The sequence below is a fragment of the Phaseolus vulgaris genome, chromosome 5 (genome assembly GCF_051622355.1).
Source record: "Phaseolus vulgaris cultivar YP4 chromosome 5, ASM5162235v1, whole genome shotgun sequence".
In the NCBI taxonomy this organism is placed as follows: Eukaryota; Viridiplantae; Streptophyta; class Magnoliopsida; order Fabales; family Fabaceae; genus Phaseolus; species Phaseolus vulgaris.
The window spans coordinates 39,429,794-39,457,022 of NC_143502.1; the positions used below are offsets into that span (position 1 = coordinate 39,429,794).

General features: G+C 35.1%; 5 protein-coding genes across 5 annotated transcripts; 4 read left to right on the forward strand and 1 right to left on the reverse strand.

The window, feature by feature from the left end:
- Positions 1-1,168: 1,168 nt before the first annotated feature.
- LOC137835741 (fasciclin-like arabinogalactan protein 11) lies at positions 1,169-2,463 on the forward strand. The gene has a single exon (XM_068644375.2). It carries the CDS (start codon positions 1,441-1,443, stop codon positions 2,257-2,259), a length of 819 nt encoding a protein of 272 aa, XP_068500476.1. The 5' UTR covers positions 1,169-1,440; the 3' UTR covers positions 2,260-2,463.
- A 2,771-nt stretch (positions 2,464-5,234) lies between these two features.
- On the forward strand, positions 5,235-6,297 carry LOC137835742 (fasciclin-like arabinogalactan protein 11). Its single transcript, XM_068644377.2, has one exon. The coding sequence runs from the start codon at positions 5,295-5,297 to the stop codon at positions 6,153-6,155; it is 861 nt and encodes a 286-aa protein (XP_068500478.1). The 5' UTR covers positions 5,235-5,294; the 3' UTR covers positions 6,156-6,297.
- A 507-nt stretch (positions 6,298-6,804) lies between these two features.
- Positions 6,805-7,488, forward strand: LOC137834533 (uncharacterized). The gene is made up of 2 exons (XM_068642559.1): positions 6,805-7,192; positions 7,278-7,488. Exons 1-2 carry the CDS (start codon positions 6,858-6,860, stop codon positions 7,285-7,287), a joined length of 345 nt encoding a protein of 114 aa, XP_068498660.1. The 5' UTR covers positions 6,805-6,857; the 3' UTR covers positions 7,288-7,488.
- Positions 7,489-18,310: 10,822 nt separating this feature from the next.
- LOC150027629 (uncharacterized) lies at positions 18,311-21,040 on the reverse strand. The gene has a single exon (XM_090302960.1). It carries the CDS (start codon positions 21,038-21,040, stop codon positions 18,311-18,313), a length of 2,730 nt encoding a protein of 909 aa, XP_090159086.1.
- Positions 21,041-24,069: 3,029 nt separating this feature from the next.
- Positions 24,070-25,031, forward strand: LOC137834534 (uncharacterized). The gene is made up of 2 exons (XM_068642560.2): positions 24,070-24,619; positions 24,705-25,031. The coding sequence occupies exons 1-2, from the start codon at positions 24,132-24,134 to the stop codon at positions 24,712-24,714; spliced, it is 498 nt and encodes a 165-aa protein (XP_068498661.2). The 5' UTR covers positions 24,070-24,131; the 3' UTR covers positions 24,715-25,031.
- The last annotated feature ends 2,198 nt before the right edge of the window (positions 25,032-27,229 follow it).

The following is a 27,229-nucleotide window of genomic DNA, read 5'->3' on the forward strand; positions in this document are numbered from 1 at the left end:
GCTTTATTTCTTTTAAGTAATTTATGGTGTAAGCAATAAGCAACTGAAGTAGGCATGTCACATGACAAAACCCTCTTTCAATGTTTTCTATTTTGATTCATAAAAGAATAATGCTTCTCTGCTTTGTAAACTATTTATTTTCATTGGTTGAAATAAAAAACTGTGGCACAACTTTTGAAAGATATACTGAAAAACTTAACACTTATTTTCACTGAATGTGGAATTTAAACCTGTTCTGTAATTCTAAAGCATATTTACATAGCTATGGACTCATCATTCTTATTGAAGCAGCTTCAGCAACTTATTAGGCTTTGATTGCATATTCCAACCACATTTTCAAACCTTAATTGCCTTGTGCACCAAATTGAAGATTTTTAGAGTCACCATAATGCATATTTTAAAGAACAGTTGAGTACATGACCCATGTACACACAAGCTGAAGCCATTTACTGAATCTCATTTTATATGAACCCCTTTCCAATTAAAATGGAGTGCAGGTGAAGAGTGATCCCTCTTTTTCATCTCTCTAGCAAAGTGGGATTGAGATCATCATTTCCTGTTCCTATATAATGAGATATGATTCCTTTCTGCAGAGATACATTTTTTTATCTGATAAATCATATATCTGATAATGATAAGTGCTTACATTACCTGATAAAATCTAGCCTTTTTTGTTTCCTCTTCAATATTGTTATTTAAGAATATGAGATTTAAATTGGCCAACTAAGGAATTGATTTCCTTAGTTGAATGGTGAAGATCAAGTCGAAATGAGTATTTGTAGTGTTAGTTTTAGGTATGAATGCAAATAGCAGTTGCTAATTTTAGATATAAGTTGTCAAGCTTTCAAACCTCACTAAACTTTGTCTCATTGGTTTATGGCGATGATGTGAAAGTATCAATAGTAGATCACATGATGCAATAAAAAGAAAAGTTGCAGAGAGAAGGGGTAAATTTAGTACCACTTCCTTCTTTGTGTGCATAGGACAATGAGAAAATTTCATGAGCTAAAGCAAAGATGGCAATGATATAGATGACCCACAGGCATTGAACACCGAGCAAGTAGCAATGCACCGTAGGTTAGAGGTTACCATCCAACCAAATCATCATCAAACTTACTCAGATTGAAAATAAATAAATAAGGGACTTGTTCCTTAAGATATCAGCAAGCACTTGATTCTCTTACCTATTTCAGAACAATTTTCAACTTACAAGCCAACGCAAAGCAATCATGATCATCTTTTTTTGCCCCCACTTGAGATTCCACTGTTTTTCCTGCCTTCCCAAGCAAAATCCAAGTGGCTACTAGCCTACTACAGTGCTATTACCTCTCCATTGACACACACACACCACCTTTCAATAATCTCCAACTTCATACTCTAACAGCTAAGCTTTGCTAATTGCTAACCAAACATTCCACCTAATTTCAACTTCATATCCTTATGAAGCCCCCAATAAATTCCACACTCCTTCCCTCACTCCCACACCAAGGACCACTCTTCCATTCACCGATTCTCATAACACAAAAGATGGTGATGAAGAAACACCCTTTCCTCTCTCTCTCACTTTTCCTAATGGTTATGTGCTACACCACCACCATTTCAGCTCAAACCCCAGCACCATCACCATCCTCATCCCCCACAGATATCATCAGGATCCTCAAAAAAGCAGGAGGCTTCACCACTCTAATCCGTCTTCTCACCACAACACAGGTCTCAACCCAGATCAACGCCCAACTCCTCAACTCAAACAACGGCTTAACAGTGTTTGCACCAAACGACAATGCCTTCCAAAGCCTCAAACCTGGCTTCCTCAACTCCCTAAACGACCAGCAGAAGAACGAGCTCATCCAATTCCACGTGCTGCCCACGTTTGTTTCCATCTCAAACTTCGACACTCTGAGCAACCCCGTGAGAACACAGGCTGGTGATGACCCTGATAGGTTGGCATTGAACATCACAAGTTCGGGGAACCAGGTGAACATGACAACAGGTGTTGTTAACACCACAGTTGGTGGCAGTGTGTACTCTGATCACCAGCTTGCGATTTATCAAGTGGATAAGGTTCTTCTTCCGAGGGACTTCTTTATTCCTAAGCCTCCACCACCTGCTCCTGCACCTGCAAAGGCTAAGGCTTCTTCTGCAAAGAAATCTGCAGATGGTCCTGCTTCAGCTAACGACTCTGCTGCTATCAGTTTGAAACTCAAGAACGGAATGTGGGTGTCCCTTGCAGTTGCAGCAGCAGTAGTATTCTCATTGTGACCATGAATCAACCACGTTACTTGGGGTCCAATGTTGTTGTGCTTTGTTAATTTCCACCTGCTTTTTTGTGATTGGTTGGATTCAAGGGGAATCGTGAACTTTTTGTAGCACTTTTCAATCATTTTCTTCTTTTTCATTTTTTTTTTGTTTTTTTTTTGTGGTGAAATATGTATTCGATTTTGAAGGTATATTTCTTCTTCTTTACTCGTTCTCGTCTCATGTTATAGGGATTTGTGTACTCTTGTAAGCTGCCAACAAAGATTTTTCCAAGTTTCAACAGAAAATGGAACATAAGTTTCTTTAGGTTAATTTATTCTTTGTGTATTTATGAACCTCCTACACCCAGTGAATTTGTGTCGGACACACGTATTGGACACGATACTTTTAAAATACTCGTAGGATACTTATCATTAAATTGTGAAATTCAAAAAATATTGTTGGATTTCTAACAATTTTTGCATGATTCTTAACAATTTTTTTAAAAATATATTAATTTTCTAAAGACTCAAACTTATTGAATAAATTATTATTATGATTATAAAAATAAGGAATAAATTCTTTTGAACCGACCATAAAAAAAACATTTTTCTGCTAACATACTTGTACACATAAATCTTCATTTTTAATTTATATAATTAATAATTATATAATATACATCCGTGTCCCGTGTCTTACATTTTAGAAATTATACGTATCTTCGTATGTGTGTCCATGTTGTATTGGTGTCCATGTACGTCTGTGTTAAATAAATATATTTGTTTTCTTCTTTGGTGTTTTCAACCTACAAGAGATTATACATTTTACTCAATACAGAATCAGATATTAAACGTAAGTGTTTCAAATAAAGAAATTGAACTGAAAATGAGCAGAAAAACTAGTCCTTCTAGAGAATTTAATCCCGTAGAGTTTCTTTATCTTTTAAATATTCTCCATATACGAAGTGATCATGTTCAAATACTTAAGCACCAAGTATGACTGTCTCAATGAAAACTAGAATCATTACTGTTTTCCACTTTACAGAAAACTAACTCTTTCTGAAAAACATCACACTGTTGGGTTCTCTTATCACGAGTTAGGATATTTTCACAATCAATTTATTTCGTACAATCTCTCTACTATCAATTTAAATTTTAAATAGCATTTGTTTTAGTAATATGTTCATTAACTAACTTAAATGTAATATTTTATTATTAGAAAGGAGATATGAAGTTGTTAGTAAAACCATGATTAGAAAAGATAATTTTCCTATTACAACTACATTTTTTTGTCTCTGCATTTTCGATCCTTTTAGCAGAAAGGGGAGGTTAGGGGGAGGGGCTACTAATACTATTTTTGTTGGAAAGGAGAACAATGTTAACAAGTTTTCTAAGATAGTACACTATATTTATTAATCGTTCAAAAAAATCCTTAGTTTGAGAAAATATTCTCTGTTTTTTATAAATTGTAATTTATGTTTTGAATGTATATCTCCTTTTTCCTATTACGAATGATTTTTATAAGTGTATAAGATGTTTGACTGAAATTTGATTTTATACTTCAATCTCGTAATTGAAGTGGTGAGTAATCAAATATATACAATTAATCAATAAAATATTTCATTAAATATATACAATTTGTTAAGATAATATAGGTAGACACATGATTATTATTTTAATTTAAAAAATAATATATATATATATATAATATTATATTTAAATTTTATTAAAAAAAATTAAGGTCTCATATTTAAAATTCAATGAATATTGAAACTTAAACAATGTATGCATTTCAGAAAGATAAAAAATATTATTAAATATTAAAAAATATTTATCGAATTTTGTGAATGTACATGTGTTATGAATTAAGGATTGATAGTAGTTTCTTTTTCACTTCCATGTTTTTCTTCTTGCACCCTGTACTTCAGAAAATACTCAAATTACCCTGTGACATTTTTCATCAAATATTTTTTCTTTAATTCCAGAATATGGAATTCAAAGACTTCTCAAATTATAAAATTTGAAAGTTAAAATTTTGTTTTCGGATTGTACAATATTTTAAATTGTACAATCCATAATACAAATTTGTATTTCAGATTATAAAATTTAGAATAAATAATTTTAAAAAATTTTAGAATATGAGACTACAAAAAGAAATTGTGGGGATGCATAATTTTTTTTAAATGTGTGGATCAACTCGTGTCGTTCTGTACTTGACCCGTGTAGGTTGTGAGTTATGTAGAATGAATCTAAACGGATTAGGAGAGCCGGGAGAGCCGGTATCGTCCACTCTGCTATCCAAATGATACAGTTTCAAATGAATTTTAAGATTTTTTTTATGAATCATTGATTTTTGTGTGTATTTTTACTGAAGTGTATCTTCATGTCTTTCTAATGGCCGATCGTGTCAAATTAATCGCGTGCGTAATATTATAGAACAGTTATTTGTTACCAAGATGTATGAGGGCTCCACTGTAACCTCTATTTTTGTTTCCTTTCTTTCTTTGCACAATTTGATCAACAAAAGTGTTATGTGTCTTTCAGCAGCTCACCACATCTGAGTTTGATGTTTTATTCAGAGTTACATACTGCAATCTAATGCATCCACTAAGATTTGATAAAGGTTGGTGACAACATATTAAAGTAAAGATCCTTAGTGTCTTTGATACATCACACAATCCACAAAACAAACCACAATTACATTTATTTGTATCCCATGTAATTTATAGATCCTTCTCAAGCAAAATAAAACAAATAGAAAAGTGCTTCCTTGTTTCAATCCTCATTGACGCCCTACCTTAATCTCCTTCCAACAATGAATCCAACTCTTCTCACATCTTATTCACATATTCATCTCATATGATCCAACACCTTAATTATATCCCAACACAACAACACAACTCACAATTAACCAAGCCATTTACCTGCTACTCCTTATCAACAATCCACACTATATAAACCCCCTCATTTCATCTCTCCAACACATCAACCAACCAACCAACCAAACACTCATCATTACAACCGCCAAACTAACACCCTCACAACCTTAGTTTCTCAAAAATGACAAAACACCCTCCTTTACCCATCTCATTTGCACTTCTGTTTTCCCTCTTGCATGCAACCGCTCTAACACCTCTATCTCCGACCACCGCGCCGGCCGCCGCCCCAACAAAACCCTTGACTCCCACCCTACCCCAGCCGCCTCCCACCGACAACACTCCCGGCGCTACCGACATAGCATCAGTCCTAAGACAAACGAACTCCTTCAACATCTTCCTCCGCCTCATGAAAACCACGCAACTGATCAACCAACTCAACTCCCAACTCATTACCATAAAATCCGGTGGCTTAACCATTCTCGCACCCGAAGACGGCGCCTTCTCGGAGCTCCCACCGGGCTTCCTCAACACGCTCTCCGACGGCCAGAAACTCAAGCTCGTCCAGTTCCACGTCCTCCCCGACTTCATCTCCAGCGCCAGCTTCGACACCCTCACCAACCCCGTACGAACCCTCGCCGGAAACAAGCCCGGGAAGGTGGAACTCGATGTCATAAGTTACGGCGGCAGCGTTAACATCTCCACGGGACAAGTTAACACCACCATCAATGGGATCGTATACATGGATAAGCATCTTGCTGTTTACAAGGTGGGTAAGGTGCTTCTTCCTTCCGAGTTTTTCGCTACTAAGAAGAAGACAATCGTTGCTGCACCAACTCTTGCGCCGGCGCCGGTTAATGAAACGGTGAAGACGCCTGAACCGGCAAAGGTGAAGCCGCCGTCCTCTGAGGAATCTTCGGCTTCGTCGACGCAGGTTGTTCCTACTGTGACCTCAGGAGGTATGAGAATTGGTGTAAGTGGAACGTGGGTGCTGCCCCTTGTTCTTGTTCTTGGTGTTGTCTTTGTGGAGTTTTTGGATATGTAGGAAGGTGATGTGTCTATATGCCAACAGATTCAAGAAGTTACTGCTATAACTATATTGTTACTCCACCTCTTTCTATCTCTTTATGTATTTGAATCTTTCTGAATTCATAACTGTTGAAATAAAATCATTATTGTTTATTCTACTTTCCTATTTCTAAAGGTTTGTCTTCTTACTAGCCAAAACAAAAGTTACACAATCAGATGTATATTTCATCATTTTAATAAATAAATTTAGCACTTGAAAATTGTTTCACTCTAAACACTTCAAAATTAACTTATTATTGAACTAGTCTAAAATAATAATTTGTTTAAAAATAAATAAATTATTCATAAAGCTTAAAACATTGATTTCAATTTAACACTTGAATAAACTTATATTAACTAAATACATAAGAAAAATTTAACGTCTAAAATATTCCCAGAGTGAAAAGAAACCGATATATTTGTACGTAACCATTCTCCTCCATAAGAACACAAAGTGTTGATCCTCAACAATGCGTTTTCTTTGGGTTATTGTGTGGTTGATGACCCAAAACCAATCGTTAAAGCGATCACCACGCACCATTAGTCTCGCAGACATATCAACCTATGTCTCATTACGCATATAAATACACCCTTCGGCAAATCAATTAAGCAAAATAAAAAAGAAATTAAGCAAAATAAAAAAGAATAAAACACAAGCTTTTCAAATAAATTCCTAAGAATGGAAAACATAAACATGAAGTTCGTTATTGTGGTGGTGTGCCTTGCCGTGTGCATTGGAGCGAGCTGGGCCGGTATTCATGATGGCGCCAAAGCCAATGAAGAGAAGGCCAAGAAAGCCGCCGCCGAGATAATCAAAGCTGCCAAGGATTCTGCCAAACACTCTGGCAAGCACTCTGCCAAGCACTCTGGCAAGCACTCTGCCAAGCAGTCTGCCGCGTCAAGTGACAAATCTGACAAGGTCGCCGAAGCACCCGCTGTTGATGCCCCTGCTCCCGGACCAGCCACCGAAGAGTCTGAGACTTTTGGCGAGTGGGCTTACGAGAAATTTACCGGGTAATATTCTCTCTCATGCTTTATAGTTTCGACATTCATCTGTGTTTATTTGCTTACTGATGAGAGTTTACAATTGTTGTGACAGTGGTAACTGAAATGGTGAAGACGCCTGAACCTGCAAAGGTGAAGCCGCCGTCCTCCTAGGATATGTAGGAAGGTGATGTGTCTGAATATGCCAACGGATTCAAGAACTAACAGTTATACTATATTGCTACACCACATCTTTCTATCTCTTTATGTATTTGAATCTTTACAAATTCATAACTGTTGAAATAAGACTACACTTGTTTATTCTAGTTTCTTATTCTAAGGTTTCTCTTCTTCTTACTAGCCAAAACAAAAGTTAACACAATTATTATAGATGTATATTTCATCATTTTAATAAATAAATTTAGCTGTTGAAAATTCTTTCACTCTCAACACTTCAAAATTAACTTATTATTCAACTAGTCTAAATAATAATTTCTTAAAAAATAATATAATAATAAATAAATTATTCACAAATCTTAAATTTTTTTTTTCAATTTAACACTTCAATAAACTTATATTAATTAAATACATAAGAAAAATTTAACGTCTAGAAAATTCCCAAAGTGAAAAATTGTTTCACACTTAACCGATTTTTCTTTTTCAATTTTAGATTAACCAGAGAAACTGATTTCTCACCATTAACTATAAAAGGTGATATGTCGATAAATAATATAAAAAGTTATTTGGGTAGTTATTTTATAAAAAAGGTGATTAACACTAAAAAAAAATATATTCACTTTCCATAACTCAAAATAATAATATTTTAATAATATTTATTTCATCAATTTAAAATTTTAATATATATTATTATCTATACCCATATATAAAAGAGATTCCTCCTCAAAATGATTGGTAACTGTTTTTGAACAGAGTTGGAACCAAAAGAACGATTAAAATCACTCCTTAAGTTCGTCGATTGGTCTGCACTTCACTCCTTTATCTCAGCTGAACTCTCACCTTTTCGCTCTTCCACTCCTCCTTCTTGCTCGCTTCGGTCTCAGATGGTGGCATACTTGATCCATTGGGATTTGTGTTAATTTATATGATTATTGTGGGCTCATTGTGGTTAATGAGCCTAATAAAAGGAGATTAACAAATGTTGAGTTATTAATCAACCTTGCTAGTGATCATGTAAGTCAGACTGAACCGGATGCCGAGTCAAGATCTCGTCGTGCAGACCGTACCAGTAAAGTAACCACATTTTGGTGTGCACAACTTTTTTTTTTCCATTTTACCTATCTAATATATCTCATTATATTATTTTATATTTTAAAATTCAAAATTATCAGAAAAATTATTTGGTCATTTCGTCATTATTATTGTCATGGAGTAGTTTTGAATTTGATTCACAAAGCAATTTTGAATTTGATTTTTTGGATTTAAATAGAAATGGTGAAAGGAATACACAATGGTATCCTTTATCATTTGCAAGATCACTTCTTTTCAACCATTCAACCAATTTTTTTTTTTTCCTTCAAATCTCATTCTTCTCCCTTTATTCTATGTGTATCTCCCACCTATATATTTTAAAAAAGTAGATACACATAAGTTGTGTATCCACATTTTTTAATTTTATTATAAACTTGTGTGTATGTGCATTTTTAAATTTATTATAAACTTATATGTATCTGCAGATTTTAATTTTATCACAAACTTATGTGTATCTTGTACCTAATATATATTTAAAAAATGTAAATAAATAAATTTTGTATTTTTGAGTTTTATCACAAACTTATTTGTATTCATATTTTTTTTTATTTTACCATAAACTTATGTGTATCTTATTTTTCAATTTTATCATAAACTTATGTGTATCCACATTTTTTAATTATATCATAAATTTATGTACATTTTTAATTTTATCATAAGCTTGTGTATATATGCATTTTTTAATTTTATTATAAAATTATGTATATTTTTTTTTTAATTTTATCATAAAATTATATATGTAATTTATATTAAAGAATGATACACTACTTTAGAAACAACTTTGAACGACGATTAAAAATAACATTTGAAGATGATTTTTTAACAGTTGTTAATGAAGATGTCATTATAAATTAATGACTTTTAACGACGATTATAAAACCATGAATGCTAGCTTAGTTTTAAAAAATTTTCTACTCTGGGATCGTCGGTAAAAGTAATTCTGAGGGACTTTTAAGGATGGTTTTATTTAAAACCATCGTTAAAAGTAACTTAGTGAAGTTTTTTTAAAGAAAATTTTGGTCCATAATTATCGTTAAAAGAGTTTTTTTTTTTAGAAATTTTTCAGTATTGCTATATATGCTTTCATTTTGCATAATGTATTAATATTCCAGACAAAATCATACATTGTAACAAAATTTTGATTACATATAACATCTTAATTTAAATATAAAAGACTTATAATGTCATTCTAATTATTCATTTATTCTAAGGTGTTATACATGGTTACAAAATATTTTGATCATATTGTATTTACATACTCCAGTGCTTCTCAGTCTAGCGACCGTGGGTCATTGAAAACCTGTGACATTTGAAATATTTTTGAGTTAGTCCATAAATAATGAACACCAAATTTTAATGTCTTTGTGTATTGATGTATTACCTTATCCAAACCTCCATCAATTTCAGATTGCACAATAGTTGATAGCCACTTCATGACATAGTAACCACACTCATAATTTCTAGATTGCTTATTGCACTACTAGAAGTCAAAATAAATGTTATTAAATAAATCAATAACACACATTGAAGTGAGGGAATAAATATACATTATATAGTTTATAATTACTAACGACATTACGTTATGCAAACTATATGAATTCTCCCACCCCTCACAAACTTGTAACATGTGTGGGGAGGAAGCGAAAATAATGTCACATCTCTTTTGTATATGCAGGGTAGCTTGGTTGGCGTGGTCTAAATGCTATGAATGGGTGAGTATGACATCAACGGTTCATCATCAACCAAAAAAACACTTCACACAATTCAGGATGATTAAGGAAAGTGAAGTTGTCAATCAAATATGGTCTTGCATGTGAATAGCAAAAGTATGAGAACTGTGGAAGCAAAGTTATAAGAAGATTTTAGGAGTGGAAGAATAGATCATCATGAAATATTCACGATGACACAACTTAAGGTCTAGTCGTGGGTAACTGCGAAGGTAAAAGTAACATGTTTTTCTTATTTTGATTGGTGTCTTGAACCAGTAGGCTGTGTGAGGTCTACCGATAAGAGTAAAAGTTAGATGTGTGAATGGTTAAATAGAGGTAAGCTTGGAAGAGCTTGGTCTCTTTAGTTTGAGGAGTGAAGTTCAGGACTTTTGTGTGAGGTGGAGTGTTTGACTTTTTGTATAAGAGTTGAGGTATCCCTGAAATACCTTCATTATTTCTTCTTTTTTGGCTGATAAAAAAATCAGTTGTGTTGGAACAAAACCCACAACCATTATACTTGAAGCCTTTATCAACCATCATTTGTCGTGAAGGACCATAAATAAGTAAGAAAAACACTCCATAAATTGTTTGAAATATGTGACTTGCTTTCTAACAAGGTTTAATCCACTATCTGACAGGTTCATACCAATTTGAAAGTAGAACGAACTCAATTTGAAGCATAACTATTAAGTTAGAATGTCACAAAGACACCTTCCAAACAATGGTGCTAAGTCACGTAGTTATTTAGTGACTATAATCTACAAGCAAATAGGGGAAGGATGTAAATTATAGAATGTACAGGAGATGGAAAACATAGTCTATACAAGTATATCTATTAAGGAAGTAAAAAATTGTGGCATATTCATATTTTGGGCGTGGTAATGTAACTCGACAACTGGATGAAATTAAAGATCAAGATGATCACAAATAAGCATATTATTTACTACATCTTCTACGTAAAGGTAAGAGCAACATATACACAGTCCTATAGGCTATATGACTTTAAAATCTTAAAATTTTAAGATTTGCATGACTTCTTAGCTCATAACCAATGTGTTCATGCAGTAATCTTGCAATTGTAATTGATAGTAATCACATTACCTGGTACTATGTTGATAATGTGTGAAGGAGACACCTTGTTGATAAAAGCATAACCCACATTACACTTATTCTGCAAGAAAAGATAGGCATTAAGAAGAATTAAGTCATCCAGGGATGAAAAATCCCCCAATCTTAATAAAAAAAATATGTAGCCTGGTGATTCTCATCAATTGCAGCAAGCAACATCTTTGAGGTATACCTTAAAACCAATAAGAACAACCCAAAATCATCAAGAAATTCACCAATTACCATCCTTGTTAAATTCACTAATATTGTGCTGCTCCAGTGCAGTTTCTAAGGCTCCAACACCTGATGGATCAATTACAGTGGTCTGCTCATCAAAAAGGAATTTGTTACATATCAAAAACAAATCTATAATGATAATGGTTATGCATACCTAGGAAAAAGGTAAAATCTACCAAAAGTAACCCATTACAAGCATCAAATCAAATGTCCAACTTACCACCGTGTACCACAATGAATTACTTTTGCCCATAAACATTCAAGCCAAAGCTCACATATTATCACTTTGTGTTCTTACAACAAGGACCAAGAACACTTGAAATGGGTTAATCAAGACTAATCTTTCAATCTTGGGCTGAATACTATCTTGGGCCGGGTACTTCTCTCCTTGATGAAAACTCTTGGCTTCTCCTCTCGGATGAAAACTCTTGGCTTCTCCTCTCGGCTGGTGCTCTCGGCTTCTCCTCTCGGCTGGTGCTCTCGGCTTCTCCTCTCGGCTGGTGCTCTCGGCTTCTCCTCACGACAGGTGGGGGGTACCTGCAAGTCGCTCCGATGCCAAAGTCAGAAAAGGTTTAACGTTCATCAGATAAAATCACTCCTACCTTTTTCTTGTGCTGACCTCCTATTTATAGGGTTTCGTTGATGGGCCTTCTACAGTACTTTTGGACTTTCTTCTCACACCTTTTTATTACTTTTACACCCCCTTGTGCAAGTTCCTTATTTAAATTGGGCTTTATTATGATTTTTATTATCCTTTCAGGTTTCGGTTTAAACCTCTCGGTTTCAACCTTTTTCCCTTGTTTACTCAATGTTGTTCTCGGCCTAAACCTCTCGGTTTTAGCCTACCAGTACACTAGCCCCCGAGACAAAAATATTTTTATTTCAAGTTTAAAGAAATATTTGTGTCTTAATATAATATAATAATGTTTGACGTTTGATTTGATTTGATATGGAACGCTTTGATTTCTGCGCTTTATTTTGCTCAGTTTTCATGACTTGACAGGAACTTGCTATTTTGACCGTTAGATGACATATGTTTGAATGGTGCCACATTGTTTATATCGTTTGAAATTCTAGGGTTTTGCCTGGGCTATAAATAGGTTTGCCATTGGGTTTTTTATGATTGTGTGAGCTTTGCTGCTGTTTAGAAGGAAGCATATTGTCAATCTTCGTTCAATTCTTGCGAAGGTAATGTCTCTTTCAAGTTCTTCTGCTACTGATGAATTTTCAAGCGCGGGTGGTGAATCAACTGGCCGAGTGGTTCGAGAAGAAGTTCCTCCTGAGTCAAAATCTTCTTCTGCTACTCCATCTTGTATGAATGATTCAAGTGGAGCTCCTGCTGTTGATGTTCCTCAAGAATTTGGATTTATCGTACCCCAGAAAAACCTTCGTCCTGGTTATCAATGGGTCAATCCTAAAGTCCGAGAGTATTTCTCGAAGTATCGTTCTGCTAACGAACTTCGGAGTTTTCTTTCCCGTTCTCAAATTTATTATTCTGATATTGAAAATGATATCATTTCATTTCGGCGTGTTGGTGATGTTGATAATGTGTGTCATGGCCGAGAAGGTGATAGCTATGATTTTTTTTTTATTTTTATGCTTGCTTTTTCAGAGATCTTCATATTCGATTGCCTTTGAACAATTTTCAAATGGGTGTTCTTAATTTTCTTAATGTTGCTCCTACTCAGCTTCATCCTAATGGTTGGGCTGCGATGCAAGCATTCAGTATTTTGTGTAAATTATTGTCACTTTCTCCTAGTCCTTCTGCGTTTCTATACTATTATAGTTCTCGGCCTGGTAAACGACCAGGGTGGCTATCCCTTATTAGCAAGTCCAATGTGTGTTTTCTTAAGCCTTTTACGTCGTCGTATAAGGATTTTAAAGGAAGTTTTTTCAGAATTCTAATAGAGCCACTAGGAAGAGAATATTTCTTTAATGGAAATTCTCCAAAATTTCCTCTGTATTGGACGAAAGATCCTGTGAAGTTTAACTCAATATCCTTTCATTCGATGGGTGTGGCCGATCGTCATGTTATTGAAGTTTTTAGTCATTTCTCGTATCAAGTTCCCACTCGTGCTTTGCTTCAGTTGTATACTTCATCACATCCTCGAGAAGATCTTACTGGTACGTGGTTATTCCGCATTTTCTTGCTTTTTAGGATAAGTTTTTTAACTTCGCTAAATTTTTTATTGATTTTCAGCTCTGATGGCAAGTACTAATCCGAAAGCTCGATCTTACTTTTCGAAACTGCTTAACAAAGTGGGTGATGTTACTCCCCGACGCGAAAATGTGGTAAATCCTGTTGTGGAAGTAGAAAACGTGGAGCCAGTTGCTAATGTTGACGTGGTGGAACCGACAAGTAATGTTGATGTTGCTGGTCCTTCGAAGAAATCAAAGAAACGGGATAGGAGCAGCAAGAAGTCACATTCATCTTCTCGGCGCCATCGCCATAGTGGAAATGTTTCATGTGAACCTCTTCCCGAAACGATTTTTAGTGCTACGAATAAATATGCAAAATTCGTTCAAACATCTTTTAGTGAATCAACTTACAATATGCTGAAAAATATGGATGCTGCTTCATTAGCGGATTCTGTTATTGAATTATCAAGTAGAAATCTTTTGATTGGAAAAATGATGAAAGAGAAGAATGGAAACTGCGTGTCGTTGTCCGAATTTGAGAAGCTAAAGAATGATCTTGCTGAGTATAAGGATAGAATGAACTCTTTATCATTAAAGTTAGAGAAGGTGGTAGAACAGAAAGAACAACAAGAAATCGAAAATGAAGGTCTTGGAAAAGAAATTTCTGATTTGAAGAATGAAAACCTGAAATGTATTACGGAGAATGCTCAATTGTGCAAGGAGAATCAACTTTTGACCGAGAAGGTATCGGCGCTATCTTCTGCTAATGAATCTGACAAGAACACCATCAAACTTATGGATGAGGAGATTAATCAGCTAAAGACCAATGTTTTTGAAGCCGAAAGTTTTATATTTGAACAACACAAACTTGGCTTTGAGAAGGCTCTTCAACAAGCAAAATACTTTTATAAAATTCCTATTGATGAAGGTAATTTTGATGTTAAGAAGGACTTTTATAATGGTGAGCTAGTTCCTACTAATGAGATTCCAGATAATGATGCTGAAGATATTAATATTGAAAATTAGGTATAGGGTTTTAAGGTTTAGTTTGTCGGATACTTCTCGGTTACTTGTGGAGAAGTATAATTGTTTTGGAATGCTAAGCTTTGTTGGATATTTGCATTCGTGATGTAATTCCTTTTTTTTGGGAACTTTTGTTAATATAAATGTTTAAGCTTTTGTGGTTATCATCGTAATTTTATCCTGTTATGTTCTGATAATTTTGTTATAATCGTTGAGGCTTGCTAATTTTCAGTTCTTTTGTTGAAAGCGTTAGAAATGTTAGAATTATTGGAGTTTACCTCTCGGTTTCTATTATTAGTTTAAAGACGACATTTTGTTGGAGCATGAAGATATTAACTGTTATGACTTGGACCTTTCGGTGTTTTTTTTTTATTTGTCAAAAAATTGTGAAGTATAAAATTATTAAAAAAAAACCTTTAATTTATTAAGGTTGATTCGTAATTGATATATTATTGACTGGAATATGCAACTGTCGGTTTAGTAATGTAAGTTGTACGAGTGACTTTCGGTTTTTGGAATTGTGTTTTAGCTCTGATCTTTCGGTTTTCGTTTGAGATAAAATGTTTAAGATTGACAAATTTTAAAGGAAGATTCTGATAGCAGGGTTTTTCAAAAAACGAAAGCTAATTCTGATCTTTCGGTTTTCGTGTGTTTTGAAGGTTTTCAAGAATGAGCATTATATTTGTTTGTTCGGGAGGGATTTCACCTGAAATGAAAGCATCCAAGCCCGAAAAAGCTATGTAAATCGATTCTCGGGTGGGATTTCACCTGGAATGAAAGCATCCAAACCCAAAAAAAAAACTATGTAAATCTATTCTCGGGTGGGATTTCACCTGAAGTGAAAGCATCCAAAGCCGAGAGTTTATGTAAATCTATTTTCGGGTGGGATTTCACCTGAAGTGAAAGCATCCAAACCCAAAAAAAAAACTATGTAAATCTATTCTCGGGTGGGATTTCACCTGAAGTGAAAGCATCCAAAGCCGAGAGTTTATGTAAATCTATTTTCGGGTGGGATTTCACCTGAAGTGAAAGCATCCAAGGCCGAGAGACGAAGAATGTATATGTACATAATGGAAGATAACAAAACGGATTGTTTCTTGAGAATTCCTCTTCATTATATGATAAGTAATTTACATCTATTCTAACTGAAATAAAATTTTAGATGACTTGCATTCCAGGTTCTCGGTATCATTTTCTCTTCCAAAGTTTCTAACCTATAAGCTCCATTTTGTAAGTTTTCTAGCACTCTAAAAGGTCCTTCCCAATTGGATGCCAATTTTCCATGTCGTGGATCCTTTCGAGCATCAGTTCGCATTCTCCACACCAGATCTCCTTCTTTAAAAGCCCTAAATCTGAATTTTGCATTAAATCTCTTCATTGCTCTTCGTTTGACTGCCGTCTCTTTTATTTTTGCTTTTTCTCTAAGTTCTTCAATAAGATCAAGATCGGTTCTCAAACACTCATTGTTGATATTCCAGTCTTCCATTTGTCTTCTTAATGTGGGTTCATTAACTTCTACTGGTAACATTGCGTCTGTTCCATAAGTGAGATTGAACGGTGTTTCTCCAGTTGATGTTTGCGGTGTGCAACGATATGCCCATAAAATCTCCGGTAATTTCTCTGCCCATAATCCTTTAGCAGTCCCCAACCTCTTTTTTAATTGTCCAAGAATAACCTTGTTTGCGGCTTCAGCTTGTCCATTCGTTTGTGGATGTTCGACCGAAGTGGTTGTGGGCTTGATTCCCAAATCTGCATAAAATTCCATAAGTTTTTTGTCAATGAATTGTCGGCCATTGTCACTTACAATAGTATGTGGGATTCCGAATCGACATATTATATTTTTCCATATAAACGTTTGGACTTGCTGTGCCGTTATCTTTGTCAATGCTTCTGCTTCTATCCATTTTGTAAAGTAGTCTACAGCTACTATCATGAATTTTGTTTGGCCTTGTCCAAGTGGGAATGGGCCAAGTATATCAATTCCCCATTTTGCAAATGGCCATGGAGATATGATTTCTTGCAACTCCTGCGCTGGGATATGATTTAAGCTCCCAAACTCTTGGCATTTTCTACATGTTTTGACATAAATTTCACAGTCCTCTCGGATTGTTGGCCAATAATAACCAGCTCTACAAACCTTTGTTGCCATTGTTCGAGCTCCACAATGCAGTCCACAAATTCCTTCATGAAGTTCTTTGACCACATATTCTGCTTGTTCTTTGGTCAAACATTTTAACAAGGGCGTAGAGTATCCCCTTTTATATAGCTCATCACCGATTAGAATGAAATTAGCGACTTTCTTTGCTATTTTGACATTCGGCTGAACACCTTGCTCCTGGGTCTTTATGATTTCGATGTATGTGTTTATCCAGTCATCTTTGGTTGTTACAATATTGAAGCATTCGTCGAGACTAACTGTCGGATGACTGAGGGTTTGTTGTATGATGGAATTGTGTTGCACTTGTCTTTGTTGGCTTGCTAACTTAGACAATGAATCTGCTTTCATATTTAATTCTCTTGGAATGTATTTCATCTCGGCCTTGTTAAAACATTGCATAATATTTAAGACTTTATGATAATATTTCATTACCAAAGGGTCTTTTACCTGATACTCCCCGTGCACTTGTCCCACCGACAACTGTGAATCCGTTTTGCAAAGGACATTTTCCACTCCCATGTCTCTGGCTAATAACAATCCTGCAACAAGAGCTTCATATTCGGCCTGATTGTTGGATGTTTTGAACTCGAATTTGAGCGCCATTTCGACTTGGAAGTTATCGGGTCCTTCAAGTACTATTCCTGCTCCGCTTCCTCTTTTGCTTGACGCGCCATCTACATACAAAGTCCACTGGTCCTGTTGTGCTGATGTTGGCATCTGAATGATAAAATCTGCAAGAGATTGGGCTTTGATTGGTCCTCTTGGTTCGTATTTGATTCCATATTCCGAAAGCTCCATTGACCATGTCACCATTCGACCTGCAAGCTCTGGTTTTTTTAAAATTTTAGATATTGGAAAATCTGTTCTCACTATTACCTGATGATTCTGAAAGTATGGTCGAAGGCGTCTTGCAGCATACACTAATGTTAGGGCAACTCTCTCAACTTTGGGATATCTGGTTTCGGCATTTTGTAGGGTTCTACTCACAAAATATATCGGTTTCTGCTCTGGGTTTTCTTGGATTAAAGCGGCTCCTATTGCTTCATTTGAAGTAGCTAAGTAGACTATGATGGGTTGATTGGGTACAGGTTTTACTAAAATTGGAGGTTCAGCCACCATGCTCTTTATTTGAGATAAAGCTTGCTCACATTGTTCACTCCACACAAAATTTTCAGATTTTTTCAACAAGTTTATAATCGGTTTAGTTTTCTTAGCCAATATTGGCAGAAATCTTGATAGTGAATTCAACTTCCCTACTAGCCTTTGCACTTCTTTTAGGTTTTTTGGTCTTCCCATCTGCATGATTGCCTCACATTTGTCAGGATTAGCTTCAATTCCTCTGTTTGTCAACATAAATCCCAAAAATTTTCCTCCTCTGACGCCGAAAATGCATTTTTCTGGATTAAGTCGAATATTGTATTTCCTTATTTGAGCAAACACTTCTTCAAGGTCTTCCAGGTGTTTCTGTATCTCATTTGATTTAACAACCATGTCATCAACATACACTTATAGGTTCTTTCCAATCTGTTCTTTAAACACTTTGTCCATCAATCTTTGGTATGTTGCCCCAGCATTCTTCAAGCCGAAAGGCATGACTTTATAACAATAATTTGCAACATCAGTGGTGAAAGCTGTTTTCGGGATATCAGGTGCATACATCTGTATTTGATTATACCCCGAATAAGCATCAAGGAAACTCATCATCTCTTGGCCAGATGCCCCATCAACTAGTCGGTCTATGTTAGGTAATGGATATGTGTCTTTCAGACAAGCTTTGTTCAAATCGGTGTAATCTGTACACATTCTCCATTGTCCACTTGGTTTTTTGACGAGTACCACATTAGACAACCACGTGGTATACTTAGCTTCTCGGATAAAACCAGCTTGTATTAACTTTTGAGTTTCTTCAATTGCTGCTTGTCGTCGTTCTTCTCCTAACTTTCTTCGTTTTTGAGATACTGGCTTTGCTTCACGGCAAACAGATAATTTGTGACACATTACCTCTGGATCAATTCCAGGGATATCAGACGGCCGCCAGGCAAATAAATCCTTATTACTACGCAACAGTGTGATAAGTTTGCTAAGCAATTCATCAGGCATACTTCCACTTACATAAGTGCATTGTCTGTCGTCTTGGCCTAACAGTACTGCTGTCGTTTCTTCTTTCGGTTCCAGCCTTTCCTCATTCAATCTGGGATCCAAGTCCACCATGGCTACTATTTTTTCAGCCTCTTTATCCACCTTCAAATTCATTTTTAAACCTGCTGCATAACATTCTCGAGCATCTCTTTGATTGACATAAACTGTAGCTATCTCTCCTTTTTCTGTTGGGAATTTCATGGCCAAATGTGGTGTTGACACGATTGCTCCTAACTTATTTAAGGAAGATCGTCCTAGCAACACATTGTATGAGGTGGATGCATCCACCACCAGATATCGGATTTTAATTTTTCTAACTTTGCTACCTCTTCCAAATGTTGTCACCAAATCAACATATCCCTTTGTGTTAACTCTTTCGCCTGAAAAGCCAATGATTTGCTCTCGAAAAGGCACTATGTCTTCTTCTCTCAAATGTAACCTTTTGAACGTATCCCAGAACAAGATATCGACCGAACTCCCTTGATCAACCAGGGTCTTCATGACAGCATATTCGGCTATTTCAACCGTGATTACCATAGGATCATCATGATCTGGATCAATTTCTTGGAAGTCTTCGTCTGTGAAAAGCATTGGTGGTAAAGTTCTTCTTTTGAAAACATGATTAACAGACCTGATATTTCTCCAATGTTGCTTTCGTGCAGATGAGGATTCCTTCCCAGAAAAACCTCCTGAGATCGTATTTATAAACCCCCTAACCGATCTTCCCAAACTTCGCTCTCTGCTTCGTCTTACTGATTGAGTGTTTTGATAGATTCTATCTCTTCTTTCGTCTGGCCTTCCAACCCTTCTTTCGTCTCTTTTTTCCACTTGTTTTTCTCTCCTTTCCAACCTTTCAACCCTTCTTTCACCAAGCTCTCGCCCCCTCGTATCTCTCTCTGGACTCAACCATACTCTTGGATTTCCCCTTTGAACAAAACGTTTTAACTGTCCGGCATGAATCAACTCTTCTATTTTATCTTTCAACCCAATACATTCTTCTGTATGATGACCATGATTTTTATGATATTCACAATGTTTGGTGCGGTCTGCCCTTTCTGGTGTTCTTGCTTTTCTTGGTGATGGTATTATTTCAACTGCCATGGCTTCCTGTAAAATTCTTGCTCTGTTCGTATTTAGAGGTGTGTATTGCTGGAACTTTCGAGCTCTGAATTCTTCTCGGGCTCTTCTTGCAACAGGCGGGTGTTCTCTTTCTGTCACCCTCTTCTCGCCTCCATCAACCCTTACTTGGTTTCGAAACTCCCTTAATTCTTCCATTTGCATAAATTTTGATGCCCGTTGCCTTAGTTCATCCAGATTGATCGCAGGTTTCTTGCAAAGACTATCGGCAAATGGTCCCGGTTTTAATGCCGTTATCATATGATGCATGGTGACCTCTGGACTAAGATTTCGGATTCCCAAAGCAACCTTTCCAAAACGTTCCATGAACATTCTTAAAGACTCTCCTTTCTCTTGTCTTATGTTCACTAAGGCGATTGACGTTAAATGATGGGGACGACTAGTTGCAAATTGAGCACCGAACTTTTCTATCAACATATCAAAACAATCTATACTCAAAGGTGGGAGGCGTGTAAACCAGCTCAATGCTGCCCCTTTCAGAGTTGTAGGAAATACTCTGCACATAACAGCATCATTCCATGTATACAAGCTGATTTGAGTAGTATATATTGCAATATGCTCATCAGGATCCGTACTTCCATCATATTTGTCAATGGTTAAGTTCTTCCAATTGTCAGGCAACGGAGTATCGACTATAACATCATAAAACGGATGTTTTCTGGAAGATGTTCCTGCACAAACCCCAGAGTTTTCAAGCCATCTTCTTCTGGTTTGAGAATTTTCATTATATATCCTCTCGTTCACTTGTATCCCCGGTTGGACAGTTTCGAAAGATGAATTCAAAACCGTTTCCTCTTGTAACTTTCTCCTCATGTGTGCGTTTTCGGCTCTTAACATACTCAATTCTTCTTCATTATTCTTTTTTAACATCTCGAATTCTTTTTGTAATTGGACCAACATTGCCATTGGCATGTTAACATTGTCTTCCCGATCTCCACCTTGTTCTCCTCCTTGACTCATCTTGTCTTTAACCCTTCTCAATTGACCCTCGGCCCCACGGTGGGCGCCAAAATGTTCTTACAACAAGGACCAAGAACACTTGAAATAGGTTAATCAAGACTAATCCTTCAATCTTGGGCTGAATACTATCTTGGGCCGGGTACTTCTCTCCTTGATGAAAACTCTTGGCTTCTCCTCTCGGATGAAAACTCTTGGCTTCTCCTCTCGGCTGGTGCTCTCGGCTTCTCCTCACGACAGGTGGGGGGTACCTGCAAGTCGCTCCGATGCCAAAGTCAGAAAAGGTTTAACGTTCATCAGATAAAATCACTCCTACCTTTTTCTTGTGCTGACCTCCTATTTATAGGGTTTCGTTGATGGGCCTTCTACAGTACTTTTGGACTTTCTTCTCACACCTTTTTATTACTTTTACACCCCCTTGTGCAAGTTCCTTATTTAAATTGGGCTTTATTATGATTTTTATTATCCTTTCAGGTTTCGGTTTAAACCTCTCGGTTTCAACCTTTTTCCCTTGTTTACTCAATGTTGTTCTCGGCCTAAACCTCTCGGTTTTAGCCTACCAGTACACTTTGGAACCTAAAAAATATGAACTTTTTGCTTCAAACCTTAAAATAATTACTAGCATTGTTGTTGCTCCCATCATAGTTTATCACATACCCAGAAAAGAAAAGAGTAAAATCCAATATTTATTGAAATAAAAACGCAAACAAGTTGTGAAGACTGAAACACATTACTCCTTAAGAACTAGTGCAAATTAATACAAATTAAACAAAGCATTTCAAACTGTCTTGTTCCGAATCGGGTAGGTATTTGACCGAGCTCACTAAGGGTCCATCAGGAGGAAGTGACGACGTGAGAACTTGGCATAGGCCACGACCGAATGAACAGGCCCAAAAACACGACCTGTTTTGGGCCTTGGCCCAGTATCGCGCGACGCCAGCAAAGAACGAATCTCACTAAAGGAAAGTATAACGTTTGTCCTGCAAACACGTATTCCCGATAGTGTAATAAATATAAATGCTCATATCCCCGATAACGTAATAAATATTATCATCAATATCCCTGATTATGCCGATTAACTATTCTGATTTACATACTTTATATCCAAATTTTATAGAGTGTTACTGAGAAATGACACATTAATGCCGGGAAAGATCCAGGTCTGAAATCCAAACCCGTGGACGCTTATAAATAGACGATCACCCACAAGGAGTATCTTAATTTGCATCTTTGCAGTATATTTTATCATACACCTTATATTGAGTGCTCTCACTGACTTGAACATCGGAGTGCAATCACTGGTGAAACCCTCCTCATCACCCAGGAGATCGGTCTGTTGAAGCCTAGAGGCCATTCACCAAGCGTCTCATCCATTAGGCAATCGAACAATAAAAGAAAATCCGAAAAAAGTTCATCCTTACTCCGACCAACGTCGAGCCGGCGAGAACAGAAACCAATGAAGCATTGGCTCCAATTTTATTCTGATACCTCCTGCAGCTTTTGGTCTAACAACAATTATTTTTGGCCAGCCAGGAGGAGGAGCAAGTTGAAACCCCACACCACTCTCAGTTTCAATCTTCACCTCAAGAGGAGCAGGAGCATCGTCAACAACAAAAACAGTGAGTGACCAAGATTATATCAGAAAGAAGCTAAATCAAAAGTTTAGACAATGTAAAATTAAAACAACAGAAACCTAACACAATACTTTAAAATACAACATTAGGAACTCAAAGATTATTCACAATGCATTCACGTATGATGGAACAAAAAAACGAAACCAAACACATTCCATTATTCCTAAAACAGAATCAAAGAAAATCACTAAGCCCCTACCTCCTCAGCAGTGAACGATTGTCTTAAATACCTCTAATTACTTATTTCAAATAATTTTATGTTTTTTTTTACATTAAATAAAATAGTGTAAACTAACATTATACGTCATGGCGACGCTAACACAAATATAATTTATTTATGTAAGCTAAACCTCCATTTAATTATATGATACTTAATTTAATTTTCAAATTTTAAAAATATTGTAGTGTGGAATAAACTTTCTTTTATTGTTCACTTCTATACACCCATAACGATCGTCCTTTATGTGGATGCTATTTTAACATTTGACTCTTTTTTTCTTATATTTTTTAACGTGAATTTAATGTTTTTATGATCAACGCTACTTTTAATATTTATTTTCGTTTTTCTGGTGTTGATTTAGTGGAAGTTAGTCAATTTCCTTTTTCTTTTAGCTTTTCTTATAGTGTATTATTAAAGGTTATAATAACTTTTATTAATTAAATTTCTAGTAAAATTAAATTTTTTTAGTGAAGTATTTTATAAAATGTATAAAAAATATTTTAATATCAAATTTTGAAATTTAATATAATTTTTAGAAAACTATCAAATCTTATAATTGTTTATATAAATACTTGTATCTTAACAAACATGAGTATATGAGTATCTGAGAGGTGACAATGTAAAATTGAAACAAATTAAAGATAAAAAAAAAGAAATGTATCCTAAAAATGTTTTAGAAGCACGTCATTTCTAACTTCAGTTTTACATATACTATCATGTACGTTATATACATATAACACTATATAATTATAAAATATTAAACTTCAAGTACATAGCCTTTTAACTCTTTAAATTTAAAAAATTATGTTAGTAATTTGACAATAATTTTTTTATATTTCTTATATATGGACTTAGTGTTTTCATTTTAACTTATGAGTTTAGTTTTATGACTGATCTTAAAGTTAATCAAATTATAAGTATTATAAATTTGATTTGGAATAAATAACAAAAATATTGATCAGATTATGTTTTTTAAGGAGTAAAGATATTTGTACATAACAATTCTCCTCCATAAGAACACAAAGTGTTGAATGCGTTTTCTTTGGGTTATTGTGTGGTTGATGACCCAAAACCAACCGTTAAAGCGATCACCACGCACCATTAGTCTCGCAAACATATCAACTTATGCCTCATTACGCATATAAATACACCCTTTAGCAAATCAATTAAGCAAAATAAAAAAGAAATTAAGCAAAATAAAAAAGAATAAAACACAAGCTTTTCAAATAAATTCCTAAGAATGGAAAACATAAACATGAAGTTCGTTATTGTGGTGGTGTGCCTTGCCGTGTGCATTGGAGCGAGCTGGGGCGATAGTCATGATAGCGCCAAAGCCAATGAAGAGAAGGCCAAGAAAGTCGCCACCGAGACGGTCAAAGCTGCCAAGGACGCCAAGGACTCTGCCAAGGACTCTGCCAAGGACTCTGCCAAACACTCTGCCAAGGACTCTGCCAAGGACTCTGCCAAACACTCTGCCAAGGACTCTGCCAAGGACTCTGCCAAACACTCTACCAAGGACTCTGCCAAGGACTCTGCCAAACACTCTGCCAAGGACTCTGCCAAACACTCTGACAAGCACTCTGGCAAGCACTCTGCCAAGCACTCTGCCGCGTCAAGTGACAAATCTGACAAGGACGCCGACGCACCCGCTGCTGATGCCGCTGCTCCCGGACCTGCCACCGAAGAGTCTGAGACTTTTGGCGAGTGGGCTTACGAGAAATTTGCCGGGTAATCTTCTCTCTCATGCTTTATAGTTTCGACATTCATCTGTGTTTATTTGCTTACTGATGAGAGTTTACAATTGTTGTGACAGTGGTAACTGAATGGTGAAGACATCTGAACCTGCAAAGGTGAAGCTGCCGTCCTCCGAGAATATGTAGGAAAGTGATGTGTCTGAATATGCCAACCGATTCAAGAACTAACTGCTATACTATATTGCTACACCACATCTTTCTATCTCTTTGCGTATTTGAATCTTTACAAATTCAAAACGGTTGAAATAAAACCAATGTTGTTTATTCTAGTTTCTTATTTCTAAGGTTTGTATTCTTCTTACTAGCCAAAACAAAAGTTAACACAGTTGTTATTATCAGATGTATATTTCATCATTTTAATAAATAAATTTAGCAGTTGAAAATTCTTTCACTCTCAACACTTCAAATTATCTTATTATTGAACTAGTCTAAAAGAATATTTTGTTCAAAAATAATATAAAAATAAATAAATTATTCACAAAGCTTAAAACATTTATTTCAATTTAACACTTGAATTGATTTATATTAATTAAATACATAAGAAAAATTTAACATTTCAAAAGTGAAAAAATTGTTTCACACATAACTGATTTTTTTTTTCAATTTTAGATTATTCAGAGAAACCAATTTCTCTTTTCCAATTTTAGATTACCCAGATAAATCGATTTCTCACCATTCACGATATAAAAGGTGATATTTTGATGAATAATATAGAGTTATTTGGGTAATTATTTTATGAAAAGGTGATGATATCTTAACACCCACCAAAACATATATTCACTTTTCGTAACTCAAAATAATAATATTTTAATAATATTTATATTATTAATTTAAAATTTTAATATATATTATTATCTATATCTATATATAAAGGAGATTTCTCCTCGAATTGAAAGTGGTCGGAACCAAGAAAACAATTTGAACCATTTCTTTGGTCGGTCTGCACTTCACTCCTTCCTCTTAGTTGAACTTTCACCTTCTCGCTCTTCCACTCCTCCTCCTTGCTCGTTGCGGTCTTGGATGGTTGCGTACCTGATCCATTGGGATTTGTGTTAATTTAAATGATTATTGTGGGCTCATTGTGGTTAATGAGTCTAATAAAAGAATATTAACAAATGCTGGATCATTAATTGGTCTCCCTGACTAGATGCCGAGTCAAGATCTCATTATATTATTTTATATTTTAAAATTTAAAATTATTAGAAAATTTATTTAGTCATTTCGTCAATATTTTTCTCCCTTTATTCTATCCGTAACTCAAAATAATAATATTTTAATAATATTTATTTTATTTTTTAATTTAAAATTTAATATATATTATCATCTATACCTATATATAAAAAAAATTCATCCTCAAAATGATTGGTAACCAAATTTTAGTGTGCACAACTTTTTTTCCATTTTATCTATCTAATATATCTTATTACACTATTTTATTTTGAATTTCATTCACGGAGCGATTTTGAATTTGATTTTGTGGATTTAAAAGATAAATGGTGAAAGAAATACACAATGGTATCCTTTATCATTTGCATGATCACTTCTTTTCAACCATTCAACAAATCGTTTTTTTTTTCTTCAAATCTCATTCTTCTCCCTTTATTTTATGGGTATCTGCTATCTATATATTTAAAAAATTCAGATACACATAAGTTGTATATCCACATTTTGTGATTTTATTATAAACTTATGTGTATCTGCATATTTTAATTTTATCACAAACTTACGTAATATATATTTAAAAAATGCAAATAAAAACAAGTTCATAAACTTATGTGTTTATCTATTTTTAAATTTATCAACTTATTTGTATTTGCATTTTTGAGTTTTATCACAAACTTATTTGTATTTATATTTTTTATTTTATTTTACCATAAACTTACGTGTATCTTATTTTTCAATTTTATCATAAACTTATGTATATCCGCATTTTTTAATTTTATCATAAATTTATGTTTATATACATTTTTAATTTTATTATAAGTTTGTGTGTATCTGTAATTTTTTAATTTTTATCATAAATTTATGTATATTTGTATTTTTTTTAATTTTATCACAAACTTATATGTAATTTACAAACTCTAAGTTTAGCCTTGCATTTATGAAAAGCTACACCTGAAACAGGTTTCGTGAGAATATCAGCTATTTGAAACTGGGATGGGAGGTGAACCAGAGTGAGACGTCGATCTTGAACTCGATCACGTACAAAGTGCAAATCAAGTTCAAAGTGTTTGGATCGTGAGTGCATGACAGGATTTGCAGCAAGCTGAACTGCACCTAGGTTGTCTGAGTAAAGTTGTGGTGTGGGAGATGTTACACGAAGTTCATGCATGAGATCGATTGGATCCAAATGATGTCAGCAAGAGCAACAACAACACTTCTATACTCAGCCTCAATACTACTTCGAGAAACAACCTTTTGTTTCTTTGAAGACCATGAAACCAAGTTATTTCCAACAAAAATGCAATATCCAGTTGTAGACTTGCGATCATCCAAGTCAGTAGCCTAGTCAGAGTCACTGAATCCGGTGATGGAATAAGTAGAAGATGAAGAGAAGTGAAGCCCATTGGTGGAAGTTCCAGCG